This window comes from Pseudorasbora parva, chromosome 20, assembly GCF_024679245.1.
Source record: "Pseudorasbora parva isolate DD20220531a chromosome 20, ASM2467924v1, whole genome shotgun sequence".
Classification (NCBI taxonomy): domain Eukaryota; kingdom Metazoa; phylum Chordata; class Actinopteri; order Cypriniformes; family Gobionidae; genus Pseudorasbora; species Pseudorasbora parva.
In genome coordinates this window covers 30329801-30348096 of record NC_090191.1, presented here as the reverse complement: position 1 = coordinate 30348096, position 18296 = coordinate 30329801, and the positions used below count along the sequence as shown (strand labels likewise).

At 37.8% G+C, this 18296-nt stretch overlaps 1 protein-coding gene across 6 annotated transcripts in view; it reads right to left on the bottom strand.

The window, feature by feature from the left end:
• The window catches only part of chchd3a (coiled-coil-helix-coiled-coil-helix domain containing 3a), a 95048-nt gene that overhangs the window by 66498 nt on the left and 10254 nt on the right, over window positions 1-18296 (bottom strand). For all 6 annotated transcript variants that reach the window (XM_067427023.1, XM_067427022.1, XM_067427024.1 and 3 more), the window contains one exon: window positions 10839-10932. In XM_067427023.1, coding sequence (XP_067283124.1) covers window positions 10839-10932 — 94 coding nt within the window. The remainder of the gene's footprint in view (window positions 1-10838; window positions 10933-18296) is intronic.

The following is an 18296-nucleotide window of genomic DNA, read 5'->3' as shown; positions in this document are numbered from 1 at the left end:
GGGGGACGAAATTACAATTTTTGTTAGATCATTTTAAACAGCTATGAAAAGCCAATCCTTATCCTGAAGTTGGAGGAGAAAAGAGACAAATAAATAAAGCAAATGGTGATTAAGTCACTTGGTGAAATGAAATGAAAACAAACACACAGGCACCCAGCATGCCTCTGGGGAGAGGGAACATACGCCTGCAATTCAGCTGTGAAATGAAAGTGAGTGTGCAAGAGCTACAGGGCGGATTGTGACAATGAGTGAATATTACATGTGCTTCTGTATCCTTATGCATGCACTAATAGATTTTTTAATATGGATACTGATGGGATAGTTCAGGCAAAAATGAAGCTCACATTCAAGTTTCAAGGCTTCTTTCTTCTGTGACATCCTGGCCGATCTTTAACATAATGCGAGGGAATGAGGGCAGTGTTGGGTGTAACTAGTTACTAAGTATTTAGTTAATGTAATTTAATTACTTTTCCCTTGAAAAAGTAAAGGGATTACTCTTATTTTATTATAAGTTACTTCTGATGTAATCAAACTACATACTGTGTATAAAATGAACGTCAAAATTTAAAGTCTAACATTAAATGCATGTTTTTTTTTAATGTAGACGTCTCACTTTGGTCATATTTTGGTCAGTTAATAAGAATAATTTATTAAGTTTATATTACTTATTTGAAAAAATTAAAAGAGCTTTTAATGTCTATTCTTGAATCAATTGAGGTTGATATAGGATTTAGAAAGCAATTCGTAATAAACACTTTTTGGAGATAGTAATTTGTACAGTAATCTAATTACACTCAGAAAAAAGGTACAAAAGTAGTCACTAGGGACTAGGCACTATAGGCACTAGGGTAAAAAGGTACACTTTTGTACCTAAAGGGTGCATATTGGTACTATAAAGGTATATATTAGTACCTAAAGTGTACATCTTAGTACTTAAAAAAAATATATATATACAATTTGAAAAGGTACCACCACAGTGACATCTTTTGTACTTTTTTTTCTTCATGTGTATTGAAGATGTAACTAGTAATTAATTACTTTTTTATAGTAACTTAGCCAACACTGAATGAGGGCTATCAAGCTCCAGAATAACTAAAATGCACAATAAAATTAGTATATATGAATTTTTATTTCATTGCGATAGCTTTGCAATAGGATCAGACTGAAATTCACTTATAAAACATTCAGTGATAATATTGACATAAGCACTTGCTCTCTTTGCTTTGTTTATAACATAAGTAGAAATGATGGATTTGTTGATACGTCATTTGAGATGGCTCTTTTTAAAAAAAAACTACAAAAAACACATACATTGATTATCTTCACTCACTGCATATTATCTTCACTGTGATACAATTAAATATGACATAAAACGATCCAAAAAGTCTCTTTTTGTTAAATGTTAGTTTTAATATCAATAAAAATAAGCTATGCAATCAGAAATTAACCAAACCATTTAGTCAAACATATCAAGTCAGTGCTCTAGTAAGCTACAATGGTAAAGTTAAGTAGCCTAAATAAGTTATAAAACTTTGTCCTCAGCCAAAACGATTTTCCAGGGAACAAATTATAGATTCATGAGACCAAAGATCGCCCGTTAGATATACACAAGACAAATTATATCTCATGTTTAACCACTACAGAGACATCAGAGCCAGTGGCAAACATCAGAAGGTCTAGCAGAGGTAAGGCTGCTCCAGGCGGCTTTAATGAGCGCTGAGTGATCGCCTGGATCTCACAACTCCTAATTTTTGTTTAAAAAAAATTCAAATAGGCACTCTCTTTATAAATAAACCACGGATTTGATCTTTAACCAACATTCGAGCCGTAAAAAAACTGAAAAACTACATTTTGTGATACAATACCAGTAACTTTTTGTAAAATTTAGCTGGTTTTCTAATCCGCCATTGACAATTGCTGGTTGGTGCGAGATGCATTCTGGGATAGCTGGCTGTGTCGACCACACAAGTCACCTCTTGATGTATCCTCAATAAAAGGGGCAGATCAAAAACACATTCGGGGATGGCTATACGTGAACTTTGAATTGGGCAGCGACTGATGATGTTTCACAAGTGCACAAGAACAAAATTACAGACAAGAACGGTTATTGAGAAATGGCCATGGAATTGAGTAAGCATACATATTTCATTTTTAGGTGACCCCTAAGGGATATTTCACCAAAAAATGTAAATTAGCTCATGATCTACTCACCCTCAAGACATCCTAGGTGTCCTATCCTTAATCAAGGATAAGATAAATATTTAAAACTTTACAAACTGTTATCTCTAACTTCACTAACGGTTGTATGCGCGTTCAGACTGGCGTTTCAGCGTATGACGAAGGATGCTCCAGTAAAAATATGCTAGTTCTCGCAAGAACCAAGTTTTGTTTTGCTCTATCCTCTCTGCTTCCGCTTCTGTCACCGGAACTTACGCTACGCCTGCATCCTATGGCATATACTGGAATCTTGTGAACGTGCATACGACAGTTAGCGGAAGTTAGAGATTACAGTTTGTAAAGTTTTAAATATTTTTCTTACACAAATGCATCACTTTGCTTCAGAATGCCTTTATCAACCCCCTGCACATTGTGAATTACTTTTATGATGGTTAGATGCACTTTTATAGACTCCAAAACAGAAACAGCCATTCACTGCCATTATAAATTTTGGAAGAGCCCCGGACATTTTTTTTATTCAACTCAGATTTTATTAATCTGAAAAAAAGAATGTAATTTATACCTAGGATGAGGGTGGGTAAATCATGGGCTAATTTTCCTTTTTGAGTGAACTATCCCTTTAAGGGGGTACTTCACAGGTGGCAAAATGGCGTTTTAACAAAACTTGGCTGTCTATACATTAGAAAGGCCAAATATATAGGAAAACTTCTACACCCATAATGCACGGGTGTGTAGCTGTCCAAGGCCACTCTCAGCAGTCTGCCATGCATAATTTTGATCAGAATCAAATACTGCCTTAATTTAGTAGGAAATACTTATTAGCAAATGTTTTTGTCATAATGGAGATAAATTGTATTGTTAAAGCTACACTGTGTGATATTTTCCCCCATCTAGTGGTGAAAAGGTATATCACCACCCAGAGAATAATATTTTCTGTTCCTCTCAATTCGGATTTCGCTTTAACTCCTACGGTGGCCAATTTAGTCCAAGATTAACACGACAATCCCCCTCTTCACATTCAACACGGTGCCATCGAATGTTAAACCGTGAAAGGCGAAGCTTGAATTTACGGGTATGTCCCTCTTTGGCTAATGTACTTTCAAGATGGAGGGGCAACATGGCGACCAGCATTCGAAACGATGGCATTCAATGGCATATTATAAACTTAAGAGAATACTTTATTACTTAAAAAGAAGTAAATATACATTAATGAGCACATATATTTTTGAAAGAACTAAGTGTTTTTAGCTAAGAGTAAACTAAAAAAGTTACACAGTGTAGCTTTGAAGGTTGCTAGAAATTAAAGAGTAAAGGTTTAGGTTTCAGGTTCAGGTTATTCGTGTCATCGGTCGGACTTTTGACAACTCCAGGGCCAAAACTGAAAGAAACTGCCATTCTGTCAGCTCTGCCAAAACCATGAAGCAAAGCTTTTTTACCATAATGCGGTTTAAAGAGTAGACAAAGTAAAATGCAATGTTCAGTGATAAACTGTTCTGTTTAGAACCCTCTTCCGGTCCAACTGTCTGTGGACGGGGATAAAAAAAAAAATGATATATATAATTTCTCGGACCCAGAACCAGAGAACGAGTAAACAATGTTAATTAACATATACTACCGACACTGTAACAATGCAAAAGGGGTTAGAAAAAAAAAATCTGTTACACTTTCACTTCTATACATATAAATTGATATACTTACTATTGTCAACAGATTGATTTAGGAGCAAAAAAACTAAACATAAACCAGTTCAACTTGGTTGACTAACTAAGTAACTGGCTAAATAGCTATAGAAATAAATGGGTAAATAAATAATAATCCAAATAACTGTATTAAAAGTCAAATAAATTAACAGGTAAATAGATAGCTTAATAAATAAAATATTATATAAATAAAACAAATGGCCAAATAAATTAATGACTAAATAAAGCAAGCAAGCTGTAATGAGCAGAGAAAGAACTATTGTTTGAGGTGAGGTCAGGGCTGCTGAGAACGGGTTCATGCCCTAAGATGAACCCTCTCTCTGTGTCTGTGTCCCTGAGGACTGTGTGTAATCCTCAGTGAGTCTCTGTGTGTCTAAGAGCTGAGGTCTTTCTGCTGATGCAGCATTGCGCAGGTCAGCCAAGCCCAGTCTGTGCTTCTGATCTGCAGAACGGTTCTGCTCCAGTGCCTGCTGCAAATCTCCCATTAGAAAGGCCCGCAAAGGACCTCATACGCAGGCCTCTGCAGCAGAAACACAAACACACACAGACCAACTTCTGCAGTTTTTATATACACACATAAACATGCAATTTTCAACAAATAGTTGAAAAGTTAGATCAACTAGATTTCATCTAAATGCATTTATTTATTGATTGATTGATATTTTTGTTTTTGTAGCTACAGCTATACAGACAGGCGCATTTGGCTGTTGACTCCCACTGTTTATCCAAGCGTCTTGCACCCTGACCATTGCATTTGAAAAACATTATCAACTTAAGAAATAGTTTTAAAAGGTTTAAATTACTTTCCAAACTGCAAACTGAGAACCCTGCATTCTGTTTTACTCTATTGTGCTCTACAGCAGTTGTTCAGGCAACCCGCCCACTAAACAGTTTTTTAAATATGTCGTTTTCTGATCCTTAACCACCTACATTTAATGGCATATAGTATATTCACACTCAAGTAAAAATGAATGGTCAGAGATACATAACAGATACTGTTTGTTGTCTGTCTCAGTCATATTTTAATCTGAAAAACAATAATTATAAGTAGACGGATACTGAGGTGTGTATGTGTGTGTAAGGTTTATCAGAAATAGCACTTTGTATCAGCACTGTGAAATGGTATCCATTACTGACACTACACTAGACGGACACACACTTTTAGACACACTAGTTAAGTAGCTTTGAAGAAATAAAGCAAACATACATGCAAACACTCTGGGAAAAGTGAAGGAATGTGTACTTTACATATAAATAACACCTTATATGTGTCTTTAATGAACCGCCCACTGCCCTGAAGGCAGCTAGATTAAAGGTCACTACTAAATTAGGTTGGCAGGGTCTGACAAATCTACCAGCAGATTCATCTCCGGAATTCTATTCCTCTAAATGACATTTGAGCATCACATACAGATTTAGACATAGGGAAATACAACCCACTTGGGATGTAAGTGAAATAAAAAAAAATCAGTAAATGAATAAAATAAAATTATATAAACTTAGGTGAAAAATAAAATAAAGAACAAAAGATCAAATAAAAAAAACATAAAAACATAGCCAAAACAAAAGATAAAACAAAAAAACAAAACAAGTAATATAAACAAATATAAACAAAACAAAAACATAACCAAAAGATAAAATAAATAAACATACAATAAAAATGTAAATAACTTAGGGAAAAATATAATAAAAGATTAATTAAACAAACACAAAAACAAACAAAATAAAATAAATAAGAAAAAATAAAAATAAATAAACAAACAAACATAAACAAAACAAAAAACCATAACCAAAACAAAAAAATTAAAAGCAAAGCAACAAAAAAACATGGAAAATGTGGAGGACACTAGTTTATTTAACCACACTAATCCAACTGACTGGATCAGGAAAGAGAGAGAAAAAAACAATGAAGAACACAGACAAACAATGGTCCACCTGAAGGCGAGGCTGGGGATTGCCAATATAAGGTCTTCAAACCCAAAGCCAGAGGCTAATTTCATTCATTCAATCCTGCAATCTCATAAGGGCACTTTTAAAACAACACATTCTAGGGAAGACTGAGAAAGGAATGAAAGAAGAAATGGGAGTTGGAGAAAGCTAAATGGAAGACAACATTAAGGACAATATTGATTCTGTCCTTCCAAGCATGACATCATGGTCAATAAAGCGCCTACTTTCCCTTAATGGCGTTGCCTGGGCGATAGGATGGAGCACTTTTCCTGAGTTGCCTCAACAACAATGCTGTAAAACAACACACCATGCCCTTAAATTTACTTTTATAGCTAACAGAAAATAAACTTCCTGTCAATAGCAATTTCTGCAGGTCAGAGTGTTGGCCTTGTTCAGAATAAAAGTATTAGAGGCACCGGGGGTTGACAAGGACGTGAGACTCAATGCTGGCACATCCATCACAAGCTTTAGATGAATAAAATGGAGTGAGTATTTAAGGAACTCGCACTTTATATGAGTAAAGTGTGGCGGTGCAACTAAAAGGTTTGCAAAAAGATGACCGTACACGATGCAGAGATATCGAAGGCAAAATGAATGTCATGGTACAGCCACCTACTCACAGACAGAGAACAGGACAAAATTAGAAAGACTAAGCCCTCACCGGTTGAAGCTAATAGATCACCATATATGAAGAAATTAACTCCACCCTGACTCCCACTACCTCGCTTTCATGCATGATTAATTGCTTTCGCAAAAAAAGAGAAAGAAATATGAAAAAATTCAGCATGATGTGCTCAAGAAAAGAGGCAAATGGATCCAGACAGGTCTGTGCCTCAGTTTGACAGTTGATAAGACAAAATTCTCATTAAGGCACAGCTTCTCTTTCTTGTACTGAATTAATCAAGAGTTTGTACCTCAGCTTATAAACTTGACCAAGGCCGTGGCGTACAGTAGGTTTCATTTGAACATTGTGGAGGATACATTTCACCTCATGCAAAAAAAAAATGTAATCTAATGTGAAGTCACAGGAGAACAAATGTCTTGACTGAGATGTTCTCAATTTTTTAAAACCAAAGAGCAGTGTGCAATGCGCTGCTGTGTGAACTAACTAACCTGAACTAGGCTAGGCTCGATTTTAGTTTCATTTAGAGAGGTCCAGTTGTGTATGCATGAAAGAGAGGAATGAAAGAGAAACCTTTGTTTTGCTTGAACACCATTGCTAGAACATGGTGTTTCTATGGATTTCGTGTTTAATAACTTTAAATGTTAATCGCAATGATGTTGATATCTACTTGTATTTAATAAAAGTCAGTGTATTAACATGTCATTATATAGTGTAGTGACTCAGTTATTGATTTTATTTTATTTTATTTCAGATGCAATTGTCTACAAAATAACACTTTAGACATTGTACTGACTATAAGTAACTTTGCAACTACATGTCAACTAACTTTCAGCGTATTAGTAAACTTAGAGGGAGTTCACCCAGAAATGAAAATGTGGTCATCATTACTCACCCTGAATTTCCAAACCAATATGAATTTATTTCTTCTGCTGAACATAAAGGGAGATTTTTGGAAGAATATTTGAAATGAAGCAGATCTCCCCCCCATTGACTATATAGTATTTTTTTCCTTCTATGGTAGACAAAAATCTGCTTGCTTACAAACATATCCAAATATCTTCCCTACGTAAATTATGACAGAATTTTCATTTTTGGGTGAACTATCCCTTTAATATCTTAGTTCCAACGCTTTATTTTGACGCTCCCCCAAAAGACATTCTACTAAATATATAGTAAGTAACTTTACAACGACATGTGAACCCGAAAACTAACCTAACCAGTCTAATATTTGAATGAGTTAGTTAAAGGAACACTCCGTCGTTTTTAGAAATAGGGCTTATTCAACTTCTTTCCTAAAGGGTCGCCGCTAGCTTAACTTAGCATAATGAATGGAATTCTATGTTCCCAGCTAGCATATCCCGAGTAAAAGTTATCCAAAAAATAAAAACCCACCTAATTACTTCTTGTGGCCTGCGTAATCACAGCAAGTACAAATAGCGAATGTAAAGTGTTTTATATCTAAAAAAATTAACATTAAATCGCTAGTTAACACCACTAACAAGGCTCAAAATAGCCTTATATGCAAATCGAAGGATTGAGAACTTTGTAAGTGTACAAACAGTTTAACAAGAAGATACTTTATAAAGCCAGTGCATTACGCGTATACAGACAGGAGCCATCTTGAAAAAAGTCTCAACGAGTCGAGCCACGAACGCTGTGCTAAGTGATGAACTGTGACTTGGAATCTCAAATGGTCCGTTGTTTCCGGAAGAAAGCACTGAACAAAACATAGAAAATAAATAAATAAAAATAAAAATGTCCATGTAATTAGATTTCACAAACTTAATTCCTATCGACCAGCTCACTTAGTACAGCATTCGTGGCTCGACTCATCGAGACTGTTTTCCAAGATGGCTCCTGTCTGTATACGTGTAATCAAGGGGGTAATCTAGCGCTCGGAAAGCGTTCCACCCCTAGGGGCTGCCATTGCTAACCAAGCCATCACCTGCTGTTAGCATCCCATTGACTCCCATTCATTTTTGAGTCACTTTGACAGTGAATAACTTTACATCTGAGACGTTTAAAGACTCCATTTGTCCATTGTTTATTTCTAAAGAAACACGACAATGCATAAAAGGCTCCGTTACCTTGTATCTTACACTATCGCCCCGTAGAAGCTGTTTTTGTAAAAATAGGCTAACTATTGCGTCATAACCAACGCGACTCTGTCGCACAGTTGAGAAATTACAGTACAGACCTGAGGAGACGCTCGCAGGCAATCTTTTACTGTCTATGAGGCAGTCGGGGGGACGTGGAGACATAAAGTCTGATAAAGTCAAGGGGGAAGAATGGGGAGAAGCCCATAGTGAGCCAAAAGCAACGGGAGAAAATATTTAAACAACGTGATTCAGGTTTCACTTTCCACAACTACTAGAAGACCTACAGCTGTCAGACAGGAGGCTCACGTCACATCTACGTCATCAAGCTCAGTCTGAGCCTGCGCAGTTCGCTCAGCCATCAGGAAGTGAGTGCCCCTATACTGACATCACTTAACGCCGTAGAAGGCAATGGGAAAGCTCTGTCCATTTCTTTTACTGTCTATGCGTGTAATGCACTGGCTTTATAAAGTATCTTCTTATTAAACTGTTTGTACACTTACAAAGTTCTCAATGCTTCGGTTTGCATGTAGGGACCCTCATTATGCTACCGTGTAAGTGTGAGGCTATTTTGAGCCTTGTTAGTGGTATTAACGAGCGATTTAATTTTACTTACTCTGTGCCCCATAGACAAGCTTATACGCTAATCTGTTTTTAGAGATAAAACTCTTTACATTCGATTTTCATGAAAATGATCTACTCAGTAACCATGTGTTAATTACCCCTAGGTTTATTTTTCACTGGAGTTGCCCTTTAAGACTAGGTGATTTCCTAGGCAGATATTGTCTTGGGACTATATTATGGGGAAGCACAGGGGAAGCACTGCTACTTGGGCACAGAGATATCATGCAACACATTGCGATCCCTCAATAGCCAGAGGACGTTAGGATGAGAGCCGTGATATCTCTGCACCCAAGTAGTCAATATCTGCCTAGGAAATTGCCTAGTCTTAATATGCAGGCCACAAGAAGAAATTAGGTGTTTTTTTTGTTTTTTTGGCGTCACTTTTACTCGGGACATGCTAGCTGGCAAAATAGGATTCCATTCATTATGCTAAGCTAAGCTAGCGGCGACCCTGCCAAACTAAATGCATGCACTGATACAACAATGCATTTTCCTACATATCTAAATGTAGGAAAGAAGTTGAATAAGCTCTATTTCTAAAAACAGTGGAGTAAAACATGTTTCTTTAACATGTAGTTGCAAAGTTACTTAAAGGGATCCCATGGTGTTGAGACTTGTATGGCTTAATATAACATAAATGATGTCTCTTACTGAATTATGTAGTAGAAAACCCATGAAAGATCTACGTTATTTTAAAAATCGATTTTATATTTGGACCATGGGCGGCGCCATTTTGTTTGCGTTCTAGGTTGATGACGTAGAAAGGTTGAACTCCTCAATCAGCTGGCGTTACCCATAGCTATGTTTACCACAACGCAACTCGAACATTGTTTCAGAGTTAAACAAAACCAATGAATTGCTTTGTAATTGTACTTAAAACACACTCAAACATACATGTGCACACAAACTCACCTACACAAGTCACAAACAGATCGGCGGGTGGGCACACACACCTGACAGACTGCTCTGTCTCAATCGAGATGTTGGGCTGCTCAGTCTCCACGACAGGGGCTGAATCTGAAATTGACCCCCTATACCCTTAAATAGGGCATTATTTGAAGGGACAGCCATTTGTAGTGTTGTCCGACACCATAGTGGACATGTTCGAGTGCAGTCATTCAGTCTCACGTTGCACCGCAATAACGAGTGTACAGCCGATTTACAAACAGATAGATATCATAGATAGACTGTTGATATGCAGTAGATGAACTGTAATGCCTAATGTAACCAGCAGAGGGAAATATCTAGGTAGGACGATGGGATAGGGTAACGTGAGGAAGAGAGGCAGGATGTTTTGGTGATGATGCATGGGATTGGTTTGTGCATTAAAGTTTGAGCACAAGCTCAGTGAATTAACCTCAATCTTTAAACTTTCATTTTTAAGACACAAGTAACATTCCCTGCTTTTGTTCACTAATACAACTTGAAGGAGTGAATGAAGACGAGTACGTGAAGTCGGACAGCTGTTTGTAAATCGGCTGTACACTCGTTATTGCGGTGCAACGTGAGACTGAATGACTGCACTCGAACATGTCCACTATGGTGTCGAAATCTATCCTCAGTACTTTGTTTAGTACTTTCTAAAGAAAGCAATTTCAGACAGGTAGAGCTGATCTGAGCTCTTTAGTTACTGTTGGTAGTGTAAATGCGTGCATTGATAGTCACCGCTGGTTGAGTTCCTCTTGTGCCTTTCTTCTTTCTTTTTCCAGCCCTTTCTGCAGCTCTTCAGAGATCTTCCTTCTAAGTTCAGACTCATCAACTAAACAGAAGACAAAACATATACATTAGCTGAGCTACTGCATATATACTTATTCCAGAGGGATTTTATTGTTACATGTCATAGAAGGCCATAAAAAGGAAATGCCCAAGTTGAATGTTTTATTGTTCACTTGAACTTTCTTTGAGGCTGTTTGTACTTGTTTGTAAAGAAGTCTGAAAAGAACTTCGTAAGCAATATAGTGAGGTAGGATATTATTTTGAGCCCTCAAGACATCTCTGCCTTATGAGGCAAAGCGAAACGGAAATACAGAGGACAGGGGTCCTATATGGCTATGCACTGACACTGACTATAAAAAAACACTTTCAAACACACGTCAAAACTACACTTCTTCTCACAGCATAGTGTTGATATCAACACCGTCACAGTCCAGTCCAACATGTCAGTGTGTGTCCTGTTCTTTTATCTGGATGGTTAATTGTCCGTGAAAGCACAACAGAGATATAAAACGGACAAACTCATAGCCTCCAGTCAAAAAAAGCTACAGCACCGCAGCACTGCATGACATGAATTTACAGTTTTACAGATGGAGACACAGGCTTACAGTTTAAGTGAACAACCAGCATTTAGTATAAAAATAAATATACAAATAAATCAAAGTAATAAAGCAATCTTTCCTTACAATCAAATCTTTTATCACAAATCCAAGTTGAGTCTTACATTAGAAGTCTAAAAGGAAGTCTACAAGGTTTTACATCAATAAAAAGATCATTTTATCTTTAACTCTATGTACTTTTGTTGGATTTATCTAAAAAAAAAAAACACTGAAAAACTAAAAAAACGAAATACAGACTGTCAATATCCATGATACGTAGTGTTGCATGTATGCATTGCAATATATTGTGACACAATATATTGTTACACCCCTAACACAGTGATACAAACAGTAACAATTGGAATTGATATGGGGTTCTTCCCGTAACAATTCCAGCATGCACCCTCATACATTTGAAGTGCATGCAAAGTGAATGTCGACAACACAAACCAAACTCTTCCAGGCCTTTGCGACAACTACAGTGTTTAAGGGCGGGTCAAAGTAGACATCGTTCATGGGCAGCCAATGAAGAACATAGGCTAGCATTATGCAAATGTGATATGTTGTTTTGTAGGTATGTAACAGGAAGTGGAATCGCTTTCTTTTCTTTTTATCTGTCATGCACTTTGAACTTTAAAACTCTGCAGTCGAGACCCTTTACATTTCACAAAAATCTATATTACACACTGCATGAAAAGTAATGTTTGTGTGTGTGTGTGTGGGGGGGGGGGGTGCAAAGCATAATTGGGGCACTTTAATATATCCAGGAAAGGAAGAAGTAGTAGCTGCCAGGAATTAAAAGTGATGTTTCATAAGTAGCCGCCGTAAGGAGCAGTCAGTATGGGTGCCATATGGTTTGGTTGCGTAACAATGTTCATTTTAGAAACTATTTAAAACTGTAAAGCCAAGAGAGGAAACCTGTTGGGAGAGAAACACTTAAAAGTTATCACTTACACCAACCTTCTTCAAGACTAATGAGAAATATTCCTGTTGCCGTGACAATGCCGAAGAGGGAACCAAAATTAATTGCGGACGCTGGCACAGCATTTATCAAACAGCAGGCTAGTGTAATGGATACTGGGAGACAGGTGCTGTCTAACCCTCAAACCCACCAGATACAATCAAATTAAAGATGTGGTGTGATAACAGAAATCCTTTACGGGTAACACATCCGATCTCCACCTGTAAAACAGGGTGATCGTATTTTTGTACAGTCTTGTTCAAAATAATAGCAGTACAATGTGACTAACCAGAATAATCAAGGTTTTTAGTATATTTTTTATTGCTACGTGGCAAACAAGTTACCAGTAGGTTCAGTAGATTCTCAGAAAACAAACAAGACCCAGCATTCATGATATGCACGCTCTTAAGGCTGTGCAATTGGGCAATTAGTTGAAAGGGGTGTGTTCAAAAAAAAAGCAGTGTCTACCTTTGACTGTACAAACTCAAAACTATTTTGTACAAACATTTTTTTTTCTGGGATTTAGCAATCCTGTGAATCACTAAACTAATATTTAGTTGTAGTGTTGTCACGATACCAAAATTATGACTTCGATACGATATTAGACTAAAATATCGATATATCGATACTAAATCGATACCACAGTAAAAAAATAAATAAATAAGATAAGATGCTTAATATGACAACAGAACTTGTTATTATTCATTGTTATTTATTACTAAAAATTAATGTGGCCAGCATGTTCCTTAGGGTTGGGCATCGTTTTGATTTGAACAATTATTGATCAATTGATCAATTACTATTAAAATTTTCTCACAAATTTTTGCTATCTCAATGTATTTTTTACAATGGGGTAATTGTGTTGCAATAGCTTACACACAGCACAAGAAAGCTTGATTTCGAATGGTAAATTGAATTAAAAAAGACGAATAAACAGTAATAAAATAAGAACAAATAAACAGATTACAAACAATAGCACAAATAAATACAATAGAATAGAAGATACAAATTAAACAGACTGCTTTATTTTTTCAGGTAGGTCTAACATTCAGATAAGAAACTGAATTAAAAAAATGCATAGTAATTACATTTAAAACAACATTGAATAATGTTCTTTGTAAAAAATTCAATAGCGTACAGATGAAACTATTAAAGTTACACAAGTTGATCAGTCAAGAGCAGTTGATCGTGTCTTTTTGTAGTTTGAATAGCAAATGACTGCGGTCCCTTTAAGACTAACAGACGCATGGATTCCAAACACTGTTCCTGTTACTCGTTCTTCCTGAACTGTTTGCGACTGTGCTTACATTAATACTCTTCCAGATGTGCACTGATAATTCTTTGAGTGTATTTGACCAATAATAAGCTGGAAAAGGAAGCAAATGTTTGCACTTGTATCATGTCAGAGGCGGCTTTATTACGGTAGGCTATGTGTGTGTGCGCTTCAGATGTGGAGCACGAAATCTGCGGGGATTAGTAGAATTAATTTATGTGCAATCCCGCGCGAAATTCAGACCGATCACTCACTAACACTAACACACTGTCATGAGGAAAAAGTCCAGCAGAACGCGCGTTCGCCCGCTTCGCCGTGCTCAGAGGTTAACCGGGCTGAGGGAGAATATGCCGGTGTGTGTCAACTCGCTGACGGTCAGAGAGGAGAGCGCAGCTGATTTCGATACTGTAAAAACTGAGAATCGTATCGTTTCAGATATTCCAGTATCGATATATATCGAAATATCGATATTTTTGACAACACTATTTAGTTGTATGACCACAGTTTTTTAAAACTGCTTGACATCTGTGTGGCATGGAGTCAACCAACTTGTGGCACCTCTCAGCTGTTATTCCACTCCATGATTCTTTAACAACATTCCACAATTCATTCACATTTCTTGGTTTTGCTTCAGAAACAGCATTTTTGATATCACCCCACAAGTTCTCAATTGGATTAAAGGGGGGGTGAAACACTCAGTTTCAGTCAGTGTCATGTCAATCTTGAGTACCTATAGAGTAGCATTGCATCCTGCATATCTCCGAAAAGTTTTTATTTTTTTAATAATTATATAAGAAAGATGCGCTGTTCCGAGTCTTTCCGAAAAAAGCCGAGCGGGTGGGGGCGTGTCGTGTGAGCGGAGCTAAATAATGACGTGTGCAGCAGCGCGCTGTGTGTTGAGTCGAGTGCATCCCTAACAGCGGAAAAAAACTTTATTCAAAATAAAAATATGGCTTTTAATCGGATACAGCCATACATCTATGATCCGGAATCAGACCCAGAGGCTGCAGTTGAACAGGAGCAGCAGCAAAAACGACTAGAGCAGGACGTCTGTATGTGGTAAGTTACAAGTTATACACTAACTATATAATATGCTTAGCGGCTTGTGTTATTTACATATTTATACTTGAATTATATCGTCGTATTTTTGTCTTTGAAGGTGTACATGTGGGAAGTGCAGTTGTGCACGTGTGTTTGTGTGTTTACGTGTGGTTTGTGTAGACAGTAAGGTGACTAAAAGCAGTCTCACTCACCCTTCTAACGTTGGGACTGCTCCATCCTTCAGCATTAGGCGATTGGGAAAATTCGGCGTCGAGCTGGGCCTTGTTTATGAAACAGCGAACAGATATAAACATTCGCGCAACTCAGTTGCTGATCCGGAAAAGCAAATTACATCCACTGTTGCCTTAACGCGGGGTTTTTGGCGAATCTGTGCAGGACTGTCTTGGTCTGGCAACCAAAAACCCACTTTTTTGGTGACATTGTTATGTGCTATGTGTAATTGTCACCTGTCCAGCATCCTACAAGCCCCGCTTTGATGGGCGTAGGCTGTTGCTTTCGCTCTCTCCCTCGCTCTCTCTCACGCGCAGGCTGTTGCTTTCGCTCTCTCCCTCGCTCTCTCTCACGCGCTTCCGGTAGAATTGTCCGTAAGGCCCATACAAGGAAATTCCGCCCCCACTAACGTCAATGGGGACGCATGATCTCAAAAAACTTGCCGAAACTTATGACTAACCGGAAGTAGTATTTTTGACAAAGAAATACTCCCATCAAACGTCCACCTTAAGTTTTGAAACTTTGTCTATGTTTAGTATGGGATTCCAAGTCTTTAACAGTGTAAAAAGATCAGTATACATGAAACAGCATTTCACCCCCCCTTTAAGGTCTGGAGATTGGGCTGGCCACTCCATAACATTAATTTTGTTGGTTTGGAACCAAGACTTTGCCCGTTTACTAGTGTGTTTTGGGTCATTGTCTTGTTGAAACAACCGTTTCAAGGGCATGTCCTCTTCAGCATAGGGACACATGACCTCTTCAAGTATTTTAACATATGCAAACTGATCCATGATCCCTGGTATGCGATAAATAGGCCCAACACCATAGTAGGAGAAACATGCCCATATCATGATGCTTGCACCTCCATGCTTCACTGTCTTCACTGTGTACTGTGGCTTGAATTCAGAGTTTGGGGGTCGTCTCACAAACTGCCTGTGGCCCTTGGACCCAAAAAGAACAATTTTACTCTCATCAGTCCACAAAATGTTCCTCCATTTCTCTTTAGGCCAGTTGATATGTTCTTTGGCAAATTGTAATGTAACCTCTTCTGCACATGCCTTTTTTTTAACAGAGGGACTTTGCGGGGGATTCTTGAAAATAGATTAGCTTCACACAGACGTCTTCTAACTGTCACAGTACTTACAGGTAACTCCAGACTGTCTTTGATCATCCTGGAGGTGATCATTGGCTGAGCCTTTGCCATTCTGGTTATTCTTCTATCCATTTTGATGGTTGTCTTCCGTTTTCTTCCACGTCTCTCTGGTTTTGCTCTCCATTTTAAGGCATTGGAGATCATTTTAGCTGAACAGCCTATCATTTTTTGCACCTCTTTATAGGTTTTCCCCTCTCTAATCAACTTTTTAATCAAAGTACGCTGTTCTTCTGAACAATGTCTTGAACGACCCATTTTCCTCAGCTTTCAAATGCATGTTCAACAAGTGTTGCCTTCATCCTTAAATAGGGGTCACCTGATTCACACCTGTTTCTTCACAAAATTGATGACCTCAGTGATTGAATGCCACACTGCTATTTTTTTGAACACACCCCTTTCAACTAATTCAACTAATTGCCCAATTGCACAGCCTTAAGAGCGTGCATATCATGAATGCTGGGTCTCATTTGTTTTCTGAGAGTCTACTGAACCTACTGGTAACTTGTTTGCCACGTAGCAATAAAAAAATATACGAAAAACCTTGATTATTCTGGTTAGTCACATTGTACTGCTATTATTTTGAACAAGACTGTATATAACGGTCTCCCTTCCACTCGAAAACTCTTTGACCCACAGTCCTTCAACTACACAAAGGATCATTCGAGCATACACAAAAGCTACATCTTCATTTGCAAACGTTTCCTCTACAGTTTGAAGCGCATATGTAAAAAATGACCAGGAGGCTGGTTTGTGCTACAGCTGCCATGTCTGTCCACCAGCATGTGTAAGCTCTTTAGTCACAGTCGGCCAAGTCATAGTCCGGACTTCAATCGAACAAATTTGGGATTTAGTGGATTCAAAGATAGATCGTACAAAAGTTTAATCAAAAGGAAGTCTTTGGGACCAAATAGAAGTCAACCACTACAGTGGAAAAGTACCGTACAGAACAATGCCAGCAAGAATGCCAGTTGTTATCAAGGTCACAGGATGCAAAATATTACGTTTTGTAATATTTAAAGGTGCAGTATGTAGGATTGACAGCTAGTAGCTTTGATGGGTACTGTAGTCTAAATAAAAAATCTAGTTTTCCCCGCCCCCTTAAAACTTGATGCTCTCGTGGGTTGCCAGTTTGAGGACATACAACAAAAATGAGCACAAGTGACAATGAAAGAGAGGAGACTTAAACACAGTAAGTTAAAAGTGTACTATGTAGTATTTTTGCAGTACAATAAACAAAAACCACCAGGCCAGTGTTATATTTAGTTCAGTTGCGTTCTTACAATATCCCAAATGTTTCCAACTATTTGTAACTTGTTAGAACATTTCTATTTTAACCAAGGAGCCGGGACGTCTGAGGGAGTCGCCTGTCAATTGCGTAATTTCTGCTTTACCCTCGGTTATCGGATTTACTCTGCAGAAGAGCTTTACTCTAAGCAGTGTGCAACAAGTGTCTGAGCAAATGCACAGAGTAACGTCATAAAATCATTTTAAACACACTTAAACGTATCTAATATGGTAAACAGAGCAGCGTTACCTCATACTTATGACCGGAAAAGCAGAAATGGCGCCGGCGACTGTGTCCCGTTTTAATAAAAGTCCCAAGGGTCGTGATCGGTGTGTTGCGCAAACAATCGCACCAGTGGGCTTGCTCAGCTCCAGCTAACACTCAATCCTGCTCTGCTTCACACTACAGTAGCATACATAACTGCATCCATGAAAATGATTTCGGAGTCCTATCCTGATTATTTTCCACTGGCTGTGAGGTGAAATTTCTGCACTCAAACTTGCCACCATCAAAGTATGCCTTTGTTTTGAATAGGCACCCTCTAGCGGACGGAAAATTACATAGTGCCGCTTTAATGAGTTGATTTATCAGCGTTATAATGTGCTTCCGTTCATAGTGATTTTTTGATGGATTCCGAGGCTTTTTAGGTCAGGTAGAATCTGCAATCTCTGACCAAGTTTGTTTGCTGGCTTGTGTTTTCCACCAACTGGCAACTTGTGGTATTGAAATACTATTGGGTAAACTGGCAACATGCATTATCGCACAGACCAAAATAAAAACGGACATTCCCACACGGAACGCACATTTCAAAGTAGAATAACTGTAGCATTGTTTTTCGTATGTGAACTCAGCATGTTTTCAAAATAT